We start from the raw sequence: 19,234 nt of genomic DNA, 5'->3' as shown, positions 1-19,234 counted from the left end.
TTATAAGATGTGTTAAGAAGTAGGCTATGTCTAAAACCACACCTGAAGTAAATTAAGCTTATACGAACTCAAACTCCTTTTGTTTCTTTGATTTTAGCATTTTAGACAAACTACGTCAGTACTCTGCTGGTTTGCAATGCCTGGTGGGTAAAGTTCGCCCTCTACTTCCTGTGAAGTGATGTACTGACGTACACTTATTCCCTATGCCATTTGAAGTGCCCTTCCAACCGAACATAAATGTTCTCTTTGGATTGGATTCTCTCTTACAATAGCTGAATACCATGTGAAGTCCACTTCAGAGGATCCTAATGGTCGATTATAAAGTATGATATAAATAAAGCATTTGTAACCAGTCCTGCTCAACCCACTCCAAGCGGGATGCGAACCGGGGTCTCCGGCATGGGAGGTGGGCATGCTAACGAGGAGGCTAAAGGCTACAGCCTCTAATTTCAATCGCTAGTGCGCCTGAGGCCAGGGAAGTGAGGTTTACATACATTGCACAGCACGTACCAGCTGGAAACCATTTCAATCACCCCCCTAAATCTCACTCTCATCCGGGTCACGACACCACTTCAACCGGTCCTGCTTGACCCACTCTCCAAGCGGGATGCGAACCGGGGTCTTCAGCATGGAAGCTACAGGCTACAGCCTCTCGTGTCTGTCTCTAGTGCGCCTCTAGAGGCCAGGGGAGTGAGGTTTACATACACTGCACAGCATGTACCAGCCAATCCTGATCAAGTCTCAAGAGAATAATGTTTTGAAATAGAGTTTATGAATAACGGTTTTTGAAAGATACGGCAGAAGACAACAAACGTGTCATGCAGGATTGGCCATAAAATCATAAAGGTAAAAAAAAATTCACATTTTTAAGTAAGAGACAAACGTGTAGCAGTGGACAGAACTATGATTCATACACTTGCAACACACTAGTTTGTTTTTAAGATGAATATAACAATTCATAAATTTCTTTCTAGAGATTCGAGATTAATTTTATATGTGGTAAAGTTGTAAGCAGTGGTGGTGAGGGGAACACACACACGTTTTGAAAGGATTCACTCAACATCATATACTATGTTAATTTAGGATCTTCTAGTTCTAGTCTTGGACAAGAGAACCACAGCTACACTTATATTTATAGCCGTTATATCTTGGAACCAAACGGAAGACAGACATGTAAACTGGAACAACTCAAAACTTTCTGCCAACACCAGACATCAGTAGCACTTCTTCATATCCTGGAATCTGCATTATCACAGTTACTTGCTACCCCTTGTGGTCACATGATATATCACATCAAAACAATATAGATGATTTGATGTTCAACCAGTTAATTAAACCAGTTATTTAAGCTTTTCTCCCAACCTGGTCTAAACACCAACTGGCCAGAGTGGGAAAGCTAGGCCATCTTAAAATAGTGAAGACCAGCAAACCGTGGCTGATTTTTGTAAATTTGTTTTTACACAAGCACAAAAATAAACTATAAGGTTGAGAGCTCATATACTTGGTAAAGTAGTTTTTAAAAAGCCATTTTTAATGGTAGAATTACATGGTTACTAGCGCAAATGTCTATTCCTATTTATTTTATTATCTCCTTTTCTACCCAATTTGGAATGCCCAATTCCCACTACTTAAATGGTAAATGGTCTGCACTTATATAGCGCTTTTTTAACCGTGGCGGTATTGAAAGCACTTACACTGCGACTCATTCACCCATTTCCACAGAGGTGGCAGAGCTGCCATGCAAGGCACTAGCCTGCCATTGGGAGCAACTTGGGGTTCAGTGTCTTACCCAAGGACACTTCGGCATGTGGAATCATGTGGGCAGAGAATCGAACCAGCAACCCTGTGATTAGTGGCCGACCCGCTCTACCACCCGAGCCACTGCTGCCCCACTTAGTAGGTCCTTGTGGTGGTGCGGTTACTCACCTCAATCCGGGTGGCGGAGGACGAGACTCGTTGTGCATGACACCGCGGAGACTCACAGCATGTGGAGGCTCATGCTACTCTCCACGATCCACACACAACTCACCACACGCCCCATTGAGAGAACCACTAATCACCACCACGAGGAGGTTACCCCATGTGACTCTACCCTCCCTAGCAACCGGCCCAATTTGGTTGCTTAGGAGACCTGACTGGAGTCACTCAGCAGGCCCTGGATTCAACCTAACGACTCCAGGAGTGATAGTCAGCGTCAATACTCACTGATATAAACAATTGAATTACAACAATTTGTAAAAATGCTATTTTTTACTATGGGCAATGCTAATATTAATGTGCTTGTAAACTTGTAAAAAAGCCTTTGAAGAGATCTGTAATTACTCTCTAATTTCTTGATATCTGAAGTCCAATCTGACATGTTGAAATACATTAACAGTAATAAAAATGAGTATTTTTAATTGTAAGTACTTGGATAATCTGTGTATTTGAAATTCAAACAAGTACAAAATGAATTTGGTCGCAGTAATTGTGTTTTATATAGGATTGAATGACAGATCATTGTGAAAACCTAAATGTAAAGATGTAAAAAATTACGACTTTTTCTAGTCAAGGAGTATTTCTGCAACCAATGACGTGATTTTTATATCAGAATTTCACCTTTTTACTAGTAATTACTGATATTATAAATGATCACATTCAGTAAAACTATTTCCAATCCTGATATGAAGAATTAACAATTTATCTAGTTAACACTGAAGTGTGGATGTCAACAGGTCATACTGCACGTGATTGATTAAAAGTCAATTCGGCTTGCCATAATTAATGCCTGGGGGTGACACGGCTGTCCCATTCAACCCAGTTCATATGTCTCATATGTCTGGTATAAGGAGAAATATTAGGGCAAAAATCACTTAATGAGTCTCCACTGAACATTGTGTGGTGTCCTATCAGACACAGGCGGAGTTATGGACCATGTGCGATATATCATTCTAATATATCCTGCTTCAACACTGAAAACTGAGACTTCCGCTTTGCCGAATCCTTCCCAAAACCTCAGAACTGTCTGAGGATGAAGTATATATTCCCTCGGCAATGCTCTCTAGCACAACAGCAGATCTGCTCGACAATTCAAGCGGCCTGGGACATTTGTCATGTGCAGGGTGAGGAGATGGCACCCATTCCACAGGACGAGGTGCTGTGCCAAGCACATAATTTGCGGAGAATCGAATTCCACCCTGAGGATTTCACATCGGAATGACAAGCCTTCAAGGCTAGGAAAACAGCTTGTAGCTCCAGGCGTTTGATGTGGCATGCCCGCTTTACATGTGGCTGGACCCATCCGAAACGCTTGATGGGGGGGATGTTTTTCCTGTCTGCGCGAGCTTCACGCTGAGACAGCGGAGGTTTTCGTTTAGGCCACGGTTTATGTGGCTTCACCAATGGCTCAGTGGCAGACTTTGGCAGCACTGGGGCAGCGGGTGGAACGGGGGTGGGCCGGGTGAGAGGAAGAGCTGCTTCTCTTCGGTAGAAAGTGTTTCTTTTTCTGCTGTGATGAAGTGCTCTACAAAGCCTCCTCAACTGCCCTTGCTCCTTGTCAGTGGTGTGTGCACATTCCTCACCCACGCTGGGGGAAGGGGTGGCAACATCCTCCCTGGACCACTCACCTGAAGCTGTGAGGTACACAGGGTCATCCCCCCCATCATCAGACCCTCCAGACGTGATGAGGCAGTGTGCTCCAACAGATGGCCAGAGCTCATAACGAGCAGATTGCACGGACGAGGACGCTAGGCCGAAACATTAAGGGGCTTGCACCGGGGTCCACCTTGGATTCATCCATCTCAACCCCGTGGCTCTGCCGTGCTTCCTTATATGCTCCGTCTGGATCTCACACAGAGGGCGGGAGGGCACAGGAGGTAGGATACTCTCTCAGAATGAGGGCGATCCTAGGGCATACTGTCCTGAGACCCCCTGAGGTCACTTTTCTTTTTAAATGAATTTATTCAAAACAATCTTCGGTTATTCATTTTCAACAAATTGTGTTCTTTCAATATTTGGAAAAAAAGGTGTTCCTTAAGGTGTGTCTTTAGCCCCGTCTAATGAAAATGTATGAAAAGTCTGAACAAAAAAATAAAACACATAAAAATAAACTTTAGAGTACATTCTATATAGGTTATTTTAAGGTTGTCCCAGAGAAACCACCCTGCAACATTCTGGGAAGGTTAGTTTATGGTTGTACAAACAAAACATAAAAATAACCATTAGAGAACATTCTGGAGAACCTCCCAGTTCCGAGAAGGAACAATAAACAAACGAAAATGCTGAAATTTGGCACGCTGACAGGTGTGGGTATGAATAGTCCCCACAACAAATTTGGGGTCTCCAAGACACTCTATAGCGCCACCACCACTTCAAAAATGCACTTTTCTGATGCATAACTTTTGAACATTTTGGCCTACTCATTACACTCTTCTTGGTGATTGGAATGGACCCCTTATATTAAAACTCTTGCAGTGGCCGCCGCCATATTAGATTGTGACGTTAATCACAACTCAGTACACTTCATTAGGACCATGATTCAAGGGTACATGCAAAGTTTGGTGACAGCTCTTCCTATGGGTCAAAACTATCTCAAAAATTGATATTTTTGCCCATAACCTTTAAGCAGTTTGTCCTAAAATCATGAGGATTCCTGATGATACCAATTGTTATGTGGCCATATTGGCATTCTGCCCTTTTGAATTTCAATAGTAAGCAACTATTCTTTTGAATGCTTGGTCAGATTTAAACGAAAATTGGTATACATCTTCGACATCATGTCCTGAAGATGCCGGAGTAGTTTGGAGACAGTGCCACATAGTGGTCAAAATGCTTGGTCAATTGAAACAGCTTGTTTAAGTGAAGAGCTCAGGTACTTGGCAAGTAGTTTTTAAAAAGCCATTTTATTGCAATTATACCAAAGATTCAAGACAAATCTCTCCAGATATCATTTAGGAGCTGCAGAAAGAGAACATAACACAACATCACAAAGCCATTATTGGGTGACGATGAGAATGAAAGAGAGGGAGAGAGAGAAATGCTCATTAACTATTCATACATTAACAATAATAGTCAATAATACAACATTTCTCTCACTTCCCAGCAGTGTGAGCAAAAAAGCAGAAACTGAGCACGAGCTTTTCGGAGTGCGCCAAGTATTGCCATGCTATGAACCCCTTTGATTATTTTGTCCTTTGTCATTCAGAAGCTCCTAGAAAAGAGAGATCCAATATAGAATGCAGAGAAATCAATTATGAAGTCAAAGAGTATTCAACATTATGATCTGAGACGTAGCCATGGAAACCTAAGAGTTTTCCGTGATTCAAAAACTCCCGCCAAAAGTGGATTCCGCATGAGCCGCCCCTTATCGCTGTGCTCAGCTTTTACAGTGTGTGTGTGTGAGAAAAACCGTCTACCCCTCCACCCTTCATGCCCTGAACGTTAATAAAAGACACGTAGACTGAAAGTAAATGACCAAGATTACATTTCAAGGCTATAGTGCATAATGCCATATTTAAATGAGTTTGTGCATTGCCTACTCTTACCTATATTCCTTCAATCCAATGCACCAGTGAGAAAACACGTCATTTTATTGCTTAAAAACAAAGAGGCACTAGTTTTTTCCAATTTCATCTGCATATACAGTGGCGTGACAATCTCTAATATTCTTGGGCCTGCATTAATATCAGAAATTCCTCCATGTTTTAAGCCCAAAAGCATAATGGCAAGATACTATCTATAGAGTCATCTGAACGTCATAACAGATAAATCAAACTATGTCCGTTCTTATACCATAACAAAAACTTCTGAATAAAATACAGTTTTGTAGAAAGCATTGCTGCTTTGGTCCCCTTCAAATAAGTTATCGTCACACTTTTTAAGCATTCTTTACTTCAATCATTGGACTATCATTGACGGAATGAGTCCTTACAAAAATATCATTCCGTTTTTTTATTAATTTTAGACACTGACATGAAAACAAATTTGGTCCTCAATGTGAGAGAAGTTGTTCTGTGTGAGCGCTGATTGTCAAGACAGCCGTTTTATGTCTGCGTGTGTGTGTGAAACTATGGCACTAAAATAAGAAAAAAAAAAATGCATCTGAGTTTTTATGAACGTTACTGTCCATGACTTGTGTGTATCTGTGTGTGTAAAGAAACGCTGTAGTTCAGTGCTCCTGACAGCAGGGGGAGCTCCGTTCACTCTGGTTTGGGTTCGGGGTTTCACTCTTGGCCTCTGCGTCTTCATCACTCTCTATTCCGGAGCGGCTGACAATGCGACGCATGGTGAAGGGGAGATCGCCACGCCTACACACAAGCACACATACATTTCAACATTAGATATACACCTGACCTCACAGTACAACAGAAGGCTGAAGCTTGTCGTCCCAGTACCCAGTTTGTAGTCAACGTGCAGTGACTGCTTGTCACTGATGCTCTTGGCGGATCATTAAAGGTGTGCAGGGCATCAAGCTTCTGTTTTGTAGTGTACACTTGGTCTAAAGGCCAAAGAATACTTTGTTTTCCGCATGCCGGTAAGTATCACGTACATCATGCGTGATCCAAATTTCGTATGCGCTGTCCAAACGGACTGGAACCTCCATGCAACGCCTAGTTTTTCAAAACATGCATGTTGTCGCGCTGGCATCGACTGTGCCAAGCGAGCATCACAAAGCAGTCGTAGTGTGCATGTGTCCAATGCAATCCACACTGGCTCGTGGTCTAAAGAGCATACTTTGAAATGCTAACATGCTCAACCATGCGCGAGACGGAGCGGCATGCAGACAAACGAAGTATACCTTAACATTATGAATAGAGGTGTTGAAGGGTGTAGGCCACATGCATCCATGACACTGTGATAACACGCACCTGAGTTTGCTCTTCAGACTGCTGACTTCTCGGTTCATGGCGTCGGCTGATTCGGTGGCATCCTCCAGCTCTCGTTGCAGTTTTCTGCGGTTGGCGTTTGCTCGCTGCGCCTCCTCCTCTGCCTCCTCCAACTGACGCTTCAGCTGCTTCATGCGGCTGTTAAACTTGTCAGCCTGAAACCAATCAGAATTGGCCATTAACCTCAAAAGCCCCTCAACTAGCTCTTGTTATTTATGGTTTATGACGAGGGGGTCGGCAACCTTTTTTACACGGAGTGCCATTTTTTTTTTCCCTGTTCAATGGCTATTCCACGTGCCAATGCTGGGATGCTACCATAGGTTGCCGACCCCTGGTTTATGAGGTTGAGTAGAATTGTGAAGAGTTGCATAGAGCGTCACCTGGTCTTTATACTGCTCTGTGTTGCGTCTCTCGTCGTCGACCTGCAGAATCACCTCCTTCAGCTTCTTCTCGGTACGACGCACCAATTTTGAGGCTTGTTGCCTCTCCCTAAGCACACACACAAACACATGCACGTCACACTAGCAATCTTTGGGGGGGCATTTTGATCTTTAGGGTGGGCAAGTGCTTTTCTCTTTGTCGGACCGGAGTAGGTGGAGCCCCTTGATTGTTTTGCCATCCAACTGGAACTGGGGGACACAAGGGAAATCTAGAGGGGGCACTGCCTCCCCAGCCGCCCCTTAGACCCATGATAAATATCATTTGAAACCAACTGAAGCCAACCAACACAATCTAGTTTACTGCGTCCAGTGAAGACTGGACCAGCTGTACTCTCACCTGGTCTCAACATCAAGCTGCTCTTCCAGCTGGGCGATCTTGGCCTCCATGGCAGCGATAGCGGCCTTGTACTTGCTCTTGACGGTTCCCTCCAGCTCGGTCAGTTTGAGTTTCAGCTCCTTGTTCTGGCGCTCCATCTGTGATCGCGCCCCCTCCAAGCGTTGGGTGGTACTGCGCTCAGCCGTCAGCTCTATGTTCACCTGATCCGTCTACAGAGATTTTAAACAATGTGTTCAGAGAGAAATACATGTAAAATGCAAGAAGCATTACTTGGGACGTAGCGATCTGTAATGGACCACAGAGTCTTCGCTAACTGACATTGGGGAAAAAGTTACATTACTTCCCATATAAAGTAACAATGTAACGCAGTTCGCTTCTTTTATTAGGAGTAAAGCAACGTAACAGATTACAGATGGAAGTAAAGATTCCCAGTACTGCTCAGGTGTGTGTGTGTGTGTACCTGCAGCAGCGCTCTCTTCAGGCGGTCGTTCACAAGCTCAGTGTTGTTCTGCTCCTCCTCCAATTCCTCCTCCAGCTGAGCGATACGCGCCTCCAGACGCCTCCTCTCCTCGGAGCCCAGAGCACTGAACAAACAAAAACATTTTTACTTATTGATTGTAGCCCAACGTTTTGGATGATCACTGGGAAATGACCAGATGAAACTATATAGTGGTAGAAATCGGCCAATGTTCGTGTATCGTTTCCATCTTGGTTATGTAAAAACAGCACAGAGTGGTAAAGAATGGGCATACTATTGATTTTACACGATTGCGCAAGTACGTGAACGCAGATATGAACGCTTGGCCACCGCATTGCCAATGCACGGTCCAGATGATCATGCTTAACATGCCTTCTTGCTTTACCATGGCAGAACCAAACATCAGTACTCAAAGGGGCAACAGAGCTACCTTCAGACGTCTGTGCCATTAAACTTGATTTGTTATTATTCAGGTAAGTTGCTATAAATATATTGACTTCAACTAACTAGCTTAGTAATATTATCTACAAACTGTTGCTCCCGCCATGGCAGTAGCAGAGTCCAAAAAAGAAAACTTAGAAGCGTAGAAGTGGACAGTTCACACTAATAATCGCTATATATTGCCCCATGTGGCAATTAACCAATTTATTAACTTATACTGTATATAGAAGTTAGTGTTTGTCTTACCCTTTCGAGGCCATGTTGTTGATTTCATCCTGCAGTTCGTCTCTTTCCAGCTGCGCCTGTCGCTTCGCACGCTCTGCTGCTGCTAGTTCCTGTCGAGAAACACAGACTGAGGTCAGTCAGTTACACGGAGAGTTGTGCATTCAGAACTATAAACAGAGATAAGAGACAAGCGCACCTCCTGCATTTGGATCATCTCAGCCTCCATGCTCTTCACTTTCTTCTCATTCTCTTTGCTCTGAGCCAGGATCTCTTCTCGGGACACACGAGTGTCCTCTAGTTCACGCAGCAGATCTTTCATCTGGGCCTGAAACACACAGACACATCTTTGACACCCTATTGAGCCATTTCTGATATTTTGATGCATCGTCACAAATAAAACTAGCAAATAAAACTACTGTAAATGTAAAGATTTCAATAGACGAAGCCAATCTTCACCTGTACTTTCTTGAGCTGTTTGAGAGCCTCATCACGGTTCTTGTTGGCTTGGTCGATGGCCGCCTCCAGCTCCTTCAGATCCAACTCCAGCTTCTTACGTGCTGCCATGGCGACTGACCGCTGCTTACGCTCATCTTCCAACTCCAGCTCCATCTCACGGACCTAAAAACAAACACAAAGTTAATACAGCTGTACACTCATGAGTCGTGAGCACTTAACTTAGTGGGTAAGTTAACATCAAGTTTTCCAACCCAACATCAACTCCCTTAAGTCTTCGCTGAACTGCTCATACTTGACATACTTGACGCATGTCAGTGACCAGAGCAAGCACCGATGTTCACAATCTGAGGCTTTAGTTACAGATGAATCTCTTCGTCGTACCTGTTTGACCAGCTGTCTCTTTTTCTCTTCTCCCAACTCGTCTCGGCCCAGCAGGTCTCTCTCGTACTGTGCCTTCATGGCCTGCATGTTGACCTCCAGACGCAGTTTGGCATCTTCAGTGCCCTGCAGCTCGTCCTCCAGCTCCTCCAACTGTGTCCTCATCTCCTCAAGCTGTTGCTCCATACCACGCTTGGACTTCTCCAGCTCATGCACCTGAGAGAGAGAATGGAGAGGAAACCATGAGATGATTCCAGCAGAGGAAGTGAAGTTCCGTATGGGGGTTTCTGATGACTCAAGTCTCTTACGCTCTTGCCCACGTCGTCTTTGGAGGACACCAGGTCTTCCATCTCTGCTCTCAGCAGTTTGTTGGTGCGGTCCAGTTCTTCCTTCAGGTCCGTGAGGGTCTCCAGCTCTCTGGCGAGTGCCAGCGCACGGGTCTCTTTCTCGCGAGCTTCGGCCTCAGCGCGGTCACGCTCCTCAGCGTAACGCGCAGAGATGGACTTCTCCTCCGCTAGCATCTACAGAGTGATAGCAGATCATTCTTTAGACAAATTGTATGAATGTTGTTTTGACAAAGCCTGACCCTTAGCCTGAACTAACCCTCAGTCACAAATATTCAGAGACATACTACTGAAAAACTGTCCAATCAGTTAAAATAAAATCAAGCATACTAAGTCAGAAGGGTTTGAAGGTATGTGCCGAATTTGGTGGATGTAGTTTGAATGCTCCAGAGTTATTAAACATCAAGAAGTTTTAGTCTCGGTTAAAGGATTTTGACGAGTTTTGACAACCCAACCTAATTGACCAGATTCAGCAAGACCTGTATTCTCGTTCTGCTAATATTAACGTCTGACTAGCATTTCTCACCTGGTCAAACTTCTTCTGTTTCTTCTCCAGGTTGGACACGATCTGTCTCAGGTGGTCCTGGTCCACCACCATGTCGTCCAGCTCCTGCTGCAGGCGGGTCTTGGTCTTATCCAGTTTGTCGTAGGCGGCGTTCCTCTCGTCCATACGCAGCGTGACAGCCTCCAGGTCTCGCTGCAAACGCTTCTTGTGTTCCTCAGTGATCTCCAGAGTGCCGGCCTCCTGCTCAATCTTCTTCTTCATCTCAAGCAGCTACAGGAAGACAGAGAAACCAAATATTGCTCAAACATCTTCATCTAGTGGGGAACAAGAGCTGGTGCTGTGGAACTGTAATAGGGACGGTCACCTACTCAATTGGCTATTTAAACACATCAATTTCTGTGTAGGTTTGGCTGAATAGCAGTACCTGTGACTGCATGGTGCTCATCTGTTTCTCCAGGTTCCTCTTGACCTCCTCCTCTTCTTCCAGTTGTTCTCTCAGGCCGTGCTGCTCGTCTTCCAGCTGACGCAGACGCGTGTTGAGAGACAATTTCTGACGAGTTTCCTCTTGTAGAAGTTCCTGCAACCACAAATGGAGTGAGAGAGTGAGACGGCAAGTGAGACAGCACAGCTCATCTCCAGACATCCCATAATTCCACAGCATGTCGTACCTGCACATCCTGTAGCTGAGACTCTACGGTGGTGCAGTCCTTTGATGCCTTTATGGACTTGCCCTCAGCATCACTCAGCAGACTGTTGACATTATCGAGCTCCGCCTGCAGAATCGTAGAGAACGGTGGTTTTAAACACTCAATTCCTCAATGAAATAAACGTACAAGGGTCGGGAATGTGTAGAGCTTTGTTAAATGACCGGTTCTATGGCGGCAGATTCTATGTCGGTCCGGATACGAGGTATCTACACACCTGCATCTTGCCGACTTTCTCTGCAAGTTCGATACGGTGTCTCTCGCTCTCTGTGTGTTTGACCAGCAGCTCCTGCAGCTGCGTCTCGGCTTTCTTCCTGCGTTGTTCAGATTCTCCTTTACCCTGCATGAACGTCTTCAGCTCGATCTGCAGCTCGTTCCTCTCTGACTCCAGAGCCTGTTTGGCCTTCTCCACTGACACCTTGTTCTGCAGAGTCAGGGAGACATGCCGTGTGACTACATCACAACCATTCAGAACGTACATGATGCTTGATACACAGCTAGCAGGATTATGGGCCAACATTTGCAAGCCTCTTGTTTGTACAAAGCTGACATTTAATCGAAACTGCACGACTGTGTCTTACCCTCTTGACTTGCTCTAGTTGCTCATTGAGCTCGTCGATGGCCTGACCGTGTTTCTGTCTCATCTCGGCCACCAGCTGCTCATGAACTTTAGCTTCTTCATCCAGAGTCTTCTTCAACTGAGCCACCTCCGTTTCACGCTTTGTCCTGCATGAAACATCAGGTAACAATTTATGTTGTATGATTAAGTTCAATTGTGAACATTAGCAAATGCATTAGGTAACTAACACTGAACAATATTGGACAGCATATATTCATCTTGGTTAATGTTGATTTATAAATGAACAATTAACTAATGTTACCATGTGCAAGTTTTGAATGTAATTAATCATGGCCTCGATCTGTTATGCAAGTTCTGTAATCATGATGTACCACCTTGATGTTTTTACAAATTTGTGGCAGTAGGGGGCAGTCAGCACAACTCCAGCTGTACAGGAAATACACCTTGTGAAACCAACACACAGCACAGCCCTCCACAGATCCGTGTTTGCATTTAAAGACAGATGGACTGAGCACAACAGAATGCAAGACTCTCGAGATACGTTTTTAAATGTATCTCGAGAGCCTGAAACGGGTTCTGAATGTACTTTGACAAATAAACCATTTTCTCATTGGACTACAAATCTATTGCATTTTTCTATTGCGAAATATTTGCGGCACTACCCCATTGTTGAAATGCACGAAGAATTGTTTAGTAATTGTAATGTAATAATGGCGAGTGCCTTAGAGATTCACAGCACAACTGACTGTGAAGAAGCCGTGTGTGATTACCTGAGCTCCTGTTGAGCTGCGGTGGAGTCCAGCGTGTCCTCCAGCTCGGTCTTCAGCGCCTCCAGCTCTTCCCCCAGATCCCGCCGGTGTTTCTCGGCTTTGGTGCGAGCTACTCTCTCCAGCTCCAGATCTTCCTGAAGTTCACTCAGCTGAGCCTCCAGTTCACGGATCTTCTTCTGCGCCAGATTCTTCTGCGCTGCTTCCTCTTCGATTCTGACGACAAGACAGTCAAGAGTGAAGATACTTTATTTGTGCTCATCAGTCCTTCGAATTTTTTATGACCGATAGATGAACTGTGATATCATCTGCTTTCAGTATCAGCCGAATCGGAGTAAAGCAGGTTATAAAATATCAAGTTGATGTTACACACCTGGCCAGCGCCTCCTGAAGCTCTTCCTCTTTCTTGGCGAGTTGTGCGCGGAGTTCTGCGATCTGCGCCTGCAGTTCAGCGATCTGATCGTGCAGCTCCGTCGAGTCGCCCTCCAGTTTCCTCCGGTTCTTCTCCAGCTCCTGACGCTGTTTCTCCTCACGACGCAGACGATCTGAGGGACAAACAGAGTCATTTCAATAACTTCATTCAGCCATTTACACAAATGTTGTGTATGAAAGTGTTTCAGCTGTAGGGGCAAATACATAGTTGTTGTTCTGGATTCCCATTGGACAATAGAGCAATCCAGCCAAGTGAAAATACATGTTCTTCTAGTGGAACGAGGACACTTCTAAATTTACTACATAAAATGGGGGCAAACACGAAGTCTAGATGTTTCTCAACACTGAAACACAACCCATGTTTGGACGTCCCCTAAGAGTGCATTTTGAGCATCTCCTCACCCTCCAGGTCAGTGATCATGGTCTCGTGTTTGTTCTTCAGCTTCTGTAAGCTCTTGGATTTCTCCTCCTCCTCGGCCAGGTTGGTGGTGAACTCGGAGATTCTCTCTTCCATAAGTTTCTTCTCCTGTACAATCACAACAGATGCACGGTGAGAAAACCAGCCAGCGTTTCTCAAGGGTCAAAACGAAAGACTTCCATTTCACACAAACCTTGAGCAGTTTGTTGTTCTGGTCGTCGAGAAGCATGACTTCCTCTTCGGTCTTCTTCAGCTTGGCCTCCATCGTGACCTTCTCCAGCTGCAGTTTCTGCCGAGCAGCTTCCTCCTCATCCAACTGCTGCTCCAGATCCTATTAGACCACAGCACTCATCGTTATTCATTCAACCAATCACAGCGAGCGACAGCCGAGACAATCAACTGAGCCGCTTTCTGAAGGAAAACGTTACTAACCACACTCTCGATTCAGGGTTCCCAAACATTTGATTGAACATTTGACCAATTAATTACTGTGACTTTTCCAATCTTTTAAGAATACTGAAAATCAGTTAAATCGGAGTATAACTACAAAAATGCATGTTCACTAAAGGAATTATTCAAGGTCTGAAAAGCTCCTTGATATGTCCAGGTTTCCATGACTGTGAGACACCTGTTTATTGCCATTACGATATGATGAGGGGAAGCATGCTGGTGATTTAAAAAAATAAATAATAATAAATAATTTAGCCTATTTGTAGCACTTGTACTACTATGGCAATACAATCTACTGCTATTGTGAATGTTAAGAGTTAAATTATAAACTACTTAACTGGATAGGTAAAGTTTGAAGGTGATAGACAGTCAGATATAGACAGACATACAGACAGGCATCTAGACATTCAGAAAGACAGACAGACAAACAAACAAACAAACAAACATTCAAATTGACAGACAGACATTCAGACATACAGAAAGACAGACATACAATCAGATTGACAGACAGACAGGGAAACAGACATATAGACAGACAGATGTAGACAGAAAGACAAACCAATAGACAAGAGTCAGACAGACAGATCAACTTACAGACAGAGACAGATAGACAGTCAGACATACTGAAAGACAAACAGAAAGACAGGTAAACAGATATATAGACAGACAGACAAACCAATAGACAAACAGTCAAACATGCAGAAAGACAGACAGACAGATTGTCAGACAGACAGACAGAAAGAATGACAGACAGACAGAATGACAGACAGACAAACATACAGGAAGACAGACAGGTTGAAAGTCAGACAGACAGACAGACACATGTAGACAGAAGGACCTTCTGAGGGTTTGTTTACATTTGATTTTGTTTACAGTGTGAGTTTGAATGAATCCGTTAATGTTCGTCGATGGGATTTTGGGAATTTTTGACAATCTGCAACAGGTTTTTTCAGAAGTCGGTCAAGCCAACATAAATCTACATAACAATTGTGTATTTTAAATGTGCTTCATAACATAAGAATTTGACAAATGATACTTAATTTGGTGTGTGGCATCTCATGACAGAAATAAATAAAAGTTTAGTATGATAACTGTTACTGTGATACTTTAGCTGGGATTATATTGTAAAGAATTAAGGTATTGTGATAAGTATTGAACTAATATTCCCCTATAAGTGACTGACAACCGTCTATTTCAAGATGCTAAGAGACGTGTTTGTGTTTCTGCTTACCGTAATGTTCTGCTGCATCTTCTTCTTCTCCGTCTGTAGATGATTGGCTCTCTCCTCCTCCTCCTCCACACGGGCCTCCAGATCATGAAGAATCTCCTCCAGCTCTTGTTTCTTGGCCACCAGACGGTTCCTCATCTCATCCGCTTCGGCACACAGATCCATCTCGGCCTGTAGCTGCTCCTGCAGAGCCATCTTCTCTGCATTCATCTGCAGCCAGAGAAACCATCACCACCGTTACATGATGATTACACGAGAATATTCACATCTTCATGGCCATAGTTCGGCCAGGATTTGGTTACTAGAAATCGGATTAAGAAGTCAGCTCGCATATGTCACAGCTGGTGTGTGCGTGTATGTTTTATACCTGCTGTTGTTTGACCGCCATCTCCTGCAGTTGTTGTTCAGCGATCAGCTGCTTCTCTTTCACCTTGTTGAGTTCTTCATCTTTGGCCTGCATCTCCTCCTCCTGTCTGCTCACCTGCAGCAGCGGCTTCACCTGAAACACAGAGTGCAGCATCAGTACAGAACACACATCGTGCATGTTTTGAATGTGTGTGTGTGTGTGTGAGAGAGAGAGTGTATGAACCTTAGTGAAGAGTCTCCACCACTGCCAGTTTCTGAGCTTCAGGTAAGCAGCACAGTTCCTCTGAATCACTCTCATGGCTGTCAGCTGCTGCTGTCTCTTAGCAAACGCTCTGCCAGATTAAACACAAAAATAGTCATCTGTATGCTAGTGTACTCCAAAACAATGGCAAAATTAAACTTTAGCATACTGCATGTACTGCAGGTCGACCGATAGTGGATTTTGCCGATACCAAAGTTGGTGGAAATGTCTGATAGTTTTTAAAAATCGATTAATAGAATGTAAAAAACAAAAACTCTTTCCAAGTCTTTCAATACCATGACGGTCACAGGCGTAGAGGTAACAAGAGTCCAAAATAAAAATTATAATAATTCCCAGATGCAGTTTATTATTCAACCAAAATATTAATACCAGAAAAAAAATATATATATTTGGTGCATAATTAGGGACTTTGAACTATAAACAAGCCCAAAACACACCAGGGACTCTTGGGGAGGAATCAAAAACTAAACAGAAGAAAACCCGAAACTATCGGCAACTAATGGCCCAGATATTCGCCGATAATAATCGCTAGTTCCAGAAAGCAACTATCGGCAACGATTAATCGGTAAAACCGATATATCAGTCAACCTCCAATATAAATGCATTAACAATTTACAATCTCTTCCAGGAAAACAATCCAAAAATACTGATGCAATGCATCTTGCAATGCACAGATTTTTGTCCAATCAAATGCTCCCATTAATACCACCAGCATCTGACAAACAACAGCTAGTAGCAAATCATTGTTCATGTCTATGATCTAACATAAAGGCTTTTGGATATTTAGAATACGTTATGTGCCGCCACCAACTTCCAGTTTCAGTACGAAACATGTTAAGACAGGACTGCACTCGTCAAACCATTTCATGGGGGTCTTTAATATTAGCAACATTATGTATATTATTTCGCTAAATGTGTTTAAATTGTATAGTTATATATTGGCGACCCTGCTCTTTAAATATCGACGTTGGTCATTGAATAACGCACATCAGTTGACCGCTAATCACAACGCTCAATAGAAAGAATGTCATAATGCTCACTTGCGAGCGACGTATCCGCGGCACCAGGCCTGGAAGTTGATGATGACGTCAGTGATCTTCATGTCTCGCTCCTCCTCGAGGTGAGCCAGAACTCCAGCGCGGAAAAACACTTTGCTCTGTCCGATCCGATATAGGTTTGGATCCAGCTCCAGAGCTTTAATCTGGGAGTGAACAAATGTCATGATTACAATCAAACTATTACTCATGATGCACCGAAGCGATAAGCCACAAGAAACCATGCACTGCACTCTATTACGGTTAAAGGGTTTTAAATGCTTTTAGTAAATTGCAGTAAATGCAATATGAACAAAAAAAACACCAATATTCAATAAATAAATGAATTTGCTAATAATAACAAACAATAAACAGGTGTGTTAACAATATAACTGTTATAACAGTATAAAAAACAGCTTGTCCAGGAGCCGTTTTCCACCTTCATTATTGTGATTGAGTCACTATGTTGGTTAATTGAAACACTGAAATCTCACCATCAGCACACAGGCCTGTTTTCCATCCATGAAGCCTTTAGGAATGGCGTTTGGTGTGAGGATTTCATATCTGAATAACAGAACAAACCAGCATTAACATACCAATGAAAAAACAATCGAATCTAGAACTTCTGTTCTCCGAAAATAAAACTACAGCAGCATCTGAGCAGCTCACCGCTGTCTGAACTCCTGGAAGACGATGCGGTTGGGGAATCCCTGTCTGCAGATCCTGATGCCCTCCAGAACACCGTTACACCGGAGCTGATCCAGAACCAGATGAGGGTCCAACTTACCTGCCTGATATCCAGAGAAACACACATGATTATAGCAGAGTCAGAAAGTTCATCTAAAAGTAAAAGTTAATTTCTGACACTGGGTTATATTCCTGTCTATTAATTATGCGAGAAATAACAATGCTTTTTTGTTATGGGACACATTTTTCTGATGTGTTGGGATGTCTGCAGAAGTACCATTGCTGAAACTCAGTTGGTACCTTTTTCTCGTGGTTGGGGATGATGCAGCGGACGAAGTTCGGGTTGGTGTTTCTCAGAGTGGCCATGAGTTTAGAGAGCTGCTCCTTATAGAGCTGCCCGACCGTTCGGAACATTCCCTTACGAGTCTTAAACGCTCCAGGCAACTCCGACATACCGGCAACCTTATCCAAACCCACAATACGGTCCACTGAGATGCAGACAGACAGACAGACAGTGTGTCAATGTACTGTCTAAATATTATTTCAGGCATGCAGTCTGATCATGGTGTGAACTCACAGACAATAAAACTTCAGCACTGGTGACAAACCACAACGGCACGTATGTATGTGGGGGGATGAGAGAGAGAGAGAGAGATGATGCTGGTGAAGAGTGAGGGACAATCACACACAGAACAATGGAACTCAATGCAGTGCAGGTGTGAGTGTAGTATTGAACTGTCCATTTATCAAGGTCCAAAAGTAACAAGCAACTAATGTTTTTTTTTTTTAAATCGCTACTGGCCAACTGTCCTGTATGTTTTATGCCATTTATAGGTTGTTTAAATTACCAATGATAGTCTGATTAAGTTAATGTTGCGATGTAACGAAAACAAACGAACAAAATAACAATGCGTAAATGTTTTTGTGTGATCGACTAGTGTGCGATGTAACGAAAAACAAACGAACAAAATAACAATGCGTAAATGTTTGTGTGAGATCGACTAGTGTGCGACGTAACGAAAAACAAACGAACAAAATAACAATGCGTAAATGTTTGTGTGAGATCGACTAGTGTGCGATGTAACGAAAAACAAACGAACAAAATAACAATGCGTAAATGTTTGTGTGAGATCGACTAGTGTGCGACGTAACGAAAAACAAACGAACAAAATAACAATGCGTAAATGTTTGTGTGAGATCGACTAGTGTGCGACGTAACGAAAAACAAACGAACAAAATAATGCGTAAATGTTTGTGTGAGATCGACTAGTGTGCGACGTAACGAAAAACAAACGAACAAAATAACAATACGTAAATGTTTTTGTGTGATCGACTAGTGTGCGATGTAACGAAAAACAAACGAACAAAATAACAATGCGTAAATGTTTGTGTGAGATCGACTAGTGTGCGATGTAACGAAAAACAAACGAACAAAATAATGCGTAAATGTTTGTGTGAGATCGACTAGTGTGCGATGTAACGAAAAACAAACGAACAAAATAACAATGCGTAAATGTTTGTGTGAGATCGACTAGTGTGCGATGTAACGAAAAACAAACGAACAAAATAACAATGCGTAAATGTTTGTGTGAGATCGACTAGTGTGCGATGTAACGAAAAACAAACGAACAAAATAACAATGCGTAAATGTTTGTGTGAGATCGACTAGTGTGCGATGTAACGAAAAACAAACGAACAAAATAATGCGTAAATGTTTGTGTGAGATCGACTAGTGTGCGATGTAACGAAAAACAAACGAACAAAATAACAATGCCTAAATGTTTTTGTGTGATCGACTAGTGTGCGATGTAACGAAAAACAAACGAACAAAATAACAAT

At 43.2% G+C, this 19,234-nt stretch overlaps 1 protein-coding gene across 2 annotated transcripts in view; it reads right to left on the bottom strand.

Annotated features, from left to right (window-relative positions):
* Positions 1-4,861: 4,861 nt before the first annotated feature.
* LOC127648268 (myosin-9-like) overlaps positions 4,862-19,234 on the bottom strand; it is a 51,757-nt gene continuing 37,384 nt past the window's right edge. For both annotated transcript variants that reach the window (XM_052132855.1, XM_052132856.1), the window contains 26 exons: positions 17,696-17,883; positions 17,378-17,499; positions 17,203-17,272; positions 16,715-16,875; positions 15,636-15,744; positions 15,414-15,545; positions 15,050-15,256; positions 13,562-13,699; positions 13,353-13,476; positions 12,892-13,063; positions 12,522-12,734; positions 11,753-11,897; positions 11,389-11,595; positions 11,136-11,240; positions 10,892-11,044; positions 10,489-10,737; positions 9,927-10,139; positions 9,622-9,834; positions 9,241-9,402; positions 8,981-9,109; positions 8,806-8,894; positions 8,101-8,224; positions 7,641-7,849; positions 7,244-7,352; positions 6,846-7,018; positions 4,862-6,284 (listed from right to left, as the gene is read on the bottom strand). In XM_052132855.1, the coding sequence (XP_051988815.1) occupies positions 6,146-6,284; positions 6,846-7,018; positions 7,244-7,352; positions 7,641-7,849; positions 8,101-8,224; positions 8,806-8,894; positions 8,981-9,109; positions 9,241-9,402; positions 9,622-9,834; positions 9,927-10,139; positions 10,489-10,737; positions 10,892-11,044; positions 11,136-11,240; positions 11,389-11,595; positions 11,753-11,897; positions 12,522-12,734; positions 12,892-13,063; positions 13,353-13,476; positions 13,562-13,699; positions 15,050-15,256; positions 15,414-15,545; positions 15,636-15,744; positions 16,715-16,875; positions 17,203-17,272; positions 17,378-17,499; positions 17,696-17,883 (4,055 nt within the window). In that variant the 3' untranslated portion in view covers positions 4,862-6,145. The remainder of the gene's footprint in view (positions 6,285-6,845; positions 7,019-7,243; positions 7,353-7,640; positions 7,850-8,100; positions 8,225-8,805; positions 8,895-8,980; positions 9,110-9,240; positions 9,403-9,621; positions 9,835-9,926; positions 10,140-10,488; positions 10,738-10,891; positions 11,045-11,135; positions 11,241-11,388; positions 11,596-11,752; positions 11,898-12,521; positions 12,735-12,891; positions 13,064-13,352; positions 13,477-13,561; positions 13,700-15,049; positions 15,257-15,413; positions 15,546-15,635; positions 15,745-16,714; positions 16,876-17,202; positions 17,273-17,377; positions 17,500-17,695; positions 17,884-19,234) is intronic.

The sequence above is a fragment of the Xyrauchen texanus genome, chromosome 8, assembly GCF_025860055.1.
Source record: "Xyrauchen texanus isolate HMW12.3.18 chromosome 8, RBS_HiC_50CHRs, whole genome shotgun sequence".
Lineage (NCBI taxonomy): Eukaryota > Metazoa > Chordata > Actinopteri > Cypriniformes > Catostomidae > Xyrauchen > Xyrauchen texanus.
Note: the sequence above shows the minus strand (reverse complement) of the source record. Positions and strands in the feature narration are given on the sequence as shown.